A 2,031-nucleotide genomic window follows, 5' to 3' on the forward strand; every position below is an offset into this window, starting at 1 on the left:
CCGTGTCCAGTGTGAGGGATGCTTTGGAAAGGCTTCCCCAGGAGAGTAGAACAGGGGCTGTCTTGTTAGAGCTGTAGCGGTGTTGGCAGAGCCTTAAAGTGGAAGGCTGCTCATTTTGTTTGTAGGTCCTTGGTGCTGTTTCCAGACATGAACTCAGCAGCACCTTCTGGTCTGTGTAGTGCTCATTTCCCACCTCTTCTGATGTGTAGCGAGTGATTTCTCCACCTCTCTCTGCCACACAAAGTGGCTGGTTCAACAAGGCAAAGCTTTGTGGGGTCTTCTCTGATAACGTCTTGCTGATCCCCACATCCCTTGTGATGGCAAGTCCTTCCTTAGTCCACTGGGCTGGCAGCCACCTTTCAGGAACTGGCTTGTGCAGTTAATTAGGATTGCAGTACAGGCTTTTTCCCTCGAGGCAGTGTTGCCACCAGTGCCCCAGTTTTCCTGGGAACTGGCTGGCTTGGTTGTGATGGACGATAGGATATGGAGTCATGCATCACTGAACCACAGGTTCCAATCTGGCCCTGGGTTCAGGGCTTAGCTGGCTCAGGGATTGGGGGACAAGGGATTTTCACATCTTGGATTTATTGTTAACCTCTTCTGTTACCTTCTTTGTTCTTGACATTTTTGTGTACCTCTGTGTGGTGCAGGTTGCTGGAGTCCATGATCCCTGTGAAGATGATTAATTTTCCACAGGTGAGTACTTTCCCAAGGAAGCTTTCCCCACAGCGAATTAGCCTCTATATCCCAACTGAATGGGCCTTGGGCCCATGGAACACACAATTCATTCATATAAACAGGAGTGGAGATGGCAGGGTGACAAGTGCTGTTATCAGTGTGCTGTGCACCTATACTTGTTGGGAGTTCAACACTTAACGAGAAGCAAAAAAAAAGCTATTACAGAGACTTTATTAAACCTTTGCTTCATCTTCTGTCTCTGCAGAGCTGGCACAGTTACTCAGCTCTAGCTCCTACTCCCCTCTCCAGGGACTTTTCTGAATTGCCAGTTTGCTAAAAAAGAGAAGCCAGTTAAATATATTGCTGCCAACAGAGATATAAACAGCCTTTGTTTTCTCTTGTATGAGAGCTGGAAATTCCAGGTCTGACATAGACTTTCTGTGGCCCTATGTTTTGCCTCAGTCTCCCCACAGTTAATGGAAAGCTAGTGCTATACGGGTGGCGAGTTAGTTAAATTTAAAGCATTGTGTCAGACACGTGCAACAGTCCTTGTTTCATGCGAGTTCCTCAATCATATCTTTGGGCAGTGGGACAGAACTGACCCAGGCTCCTGTTCTGGTGCCTCACTCAGCAGCTCTGTACTCTTTCCTCATAGACTCTTAATCAAATGGTGGGTATAGTGTTGTCCTTGTCACCAGCCTTCACAGAGTAACAGCTCAGGTCAACAAGTGGTCAGGTCACAAACTTTGTATGAGGCACCTGCTGTGTCCCTTGTTCGGTGTGATACAGCACTTACCAAGCCCCTTCCCTGTCTGTCTCCCCCTGTAGAAGATTGCAGGTGAGCTCTACGGGCCTCTCATGCTTGTCTTCACACTGGTGGCCATCCTTCTGCATGGGATGAAGACCTCGGACACTATCATTGTAAGAGCAAGTTTCAGCTACAGGTCAAGTTTTGCACCCAGCTGTGAGACTGTGTGGAGGTGGGTGAGGGAGGCTTTGTTTTGGAAGGGACTTGACTGGGAAGCTGGTGGGAAGAACTCATTGCCTAAGGCTGGAAGATGCAGAGACCGATACCCTGCTGCCCCAAGAAGCTGGCTGGTGGCAGGTCAGTGTAGTAGATTGTATAGCGTCCTCAATGCTGCCATGTGCCGCACCTCTTGTGTGAGGTACTAGTTGGCAGCAACAAGGGCTGGGTTCAAATTTCGGCATACCCAATACGTTTTTACTGTGGCTCAAGTGCCCACCCAGAAATCTGGGATCGCTCAATTGGATGGGGGTGCCCCTCATAAACAATGCCCCCTCCTCGCAAGCAGTGTAAACACAAAAGGTTAGATATAGTACAGTACACACAAA

The 2,031-nt window shown here is 48.6% G+C and overlaps 1 protein-coding gene across 1 annotated transcript in view; it reads left to right on the forward strand.

Annotated features, from left to right (window-relative positions):
- YIPF3 (Yip1 domain family member 3) overlaps window positions 1–2,031 on the forward strand; it is a 25,592-nt gene that overhangs the window by 8,747 nt on the left and 14,814 nt on the right. Inside the window, exons 3-4 of the mRNA XM_019526706.1 lie at window positions 651–696; window positions 1,507–1,599. Coding sequence (XP_019382251.1) covers window positions 651–696; window positions 1,507–1,599 — 139 coding nt within the window. The remainder of the gene's footprint in view (window positions 1–650; window positions 697–1,506; window positions 1,600–2,031) is intronic.

The sequence above is a fragment of the Gavialis gangeticus genome, unplaced genomic scaffold (genome assembly GCF_001723915.1).
Source record: "Gavialis gangeticus isolate Ggan-Ray unplaced genomic scaffold, GavGan_comp1, whole genome shotgun sequence".
Taxonomy (NCBI): domain Eukaryota; kingdom Metazoa; phylum Chordata; order Crocodylia; family Gavialidae; genus Gavialis; species Gavialis gangeticus.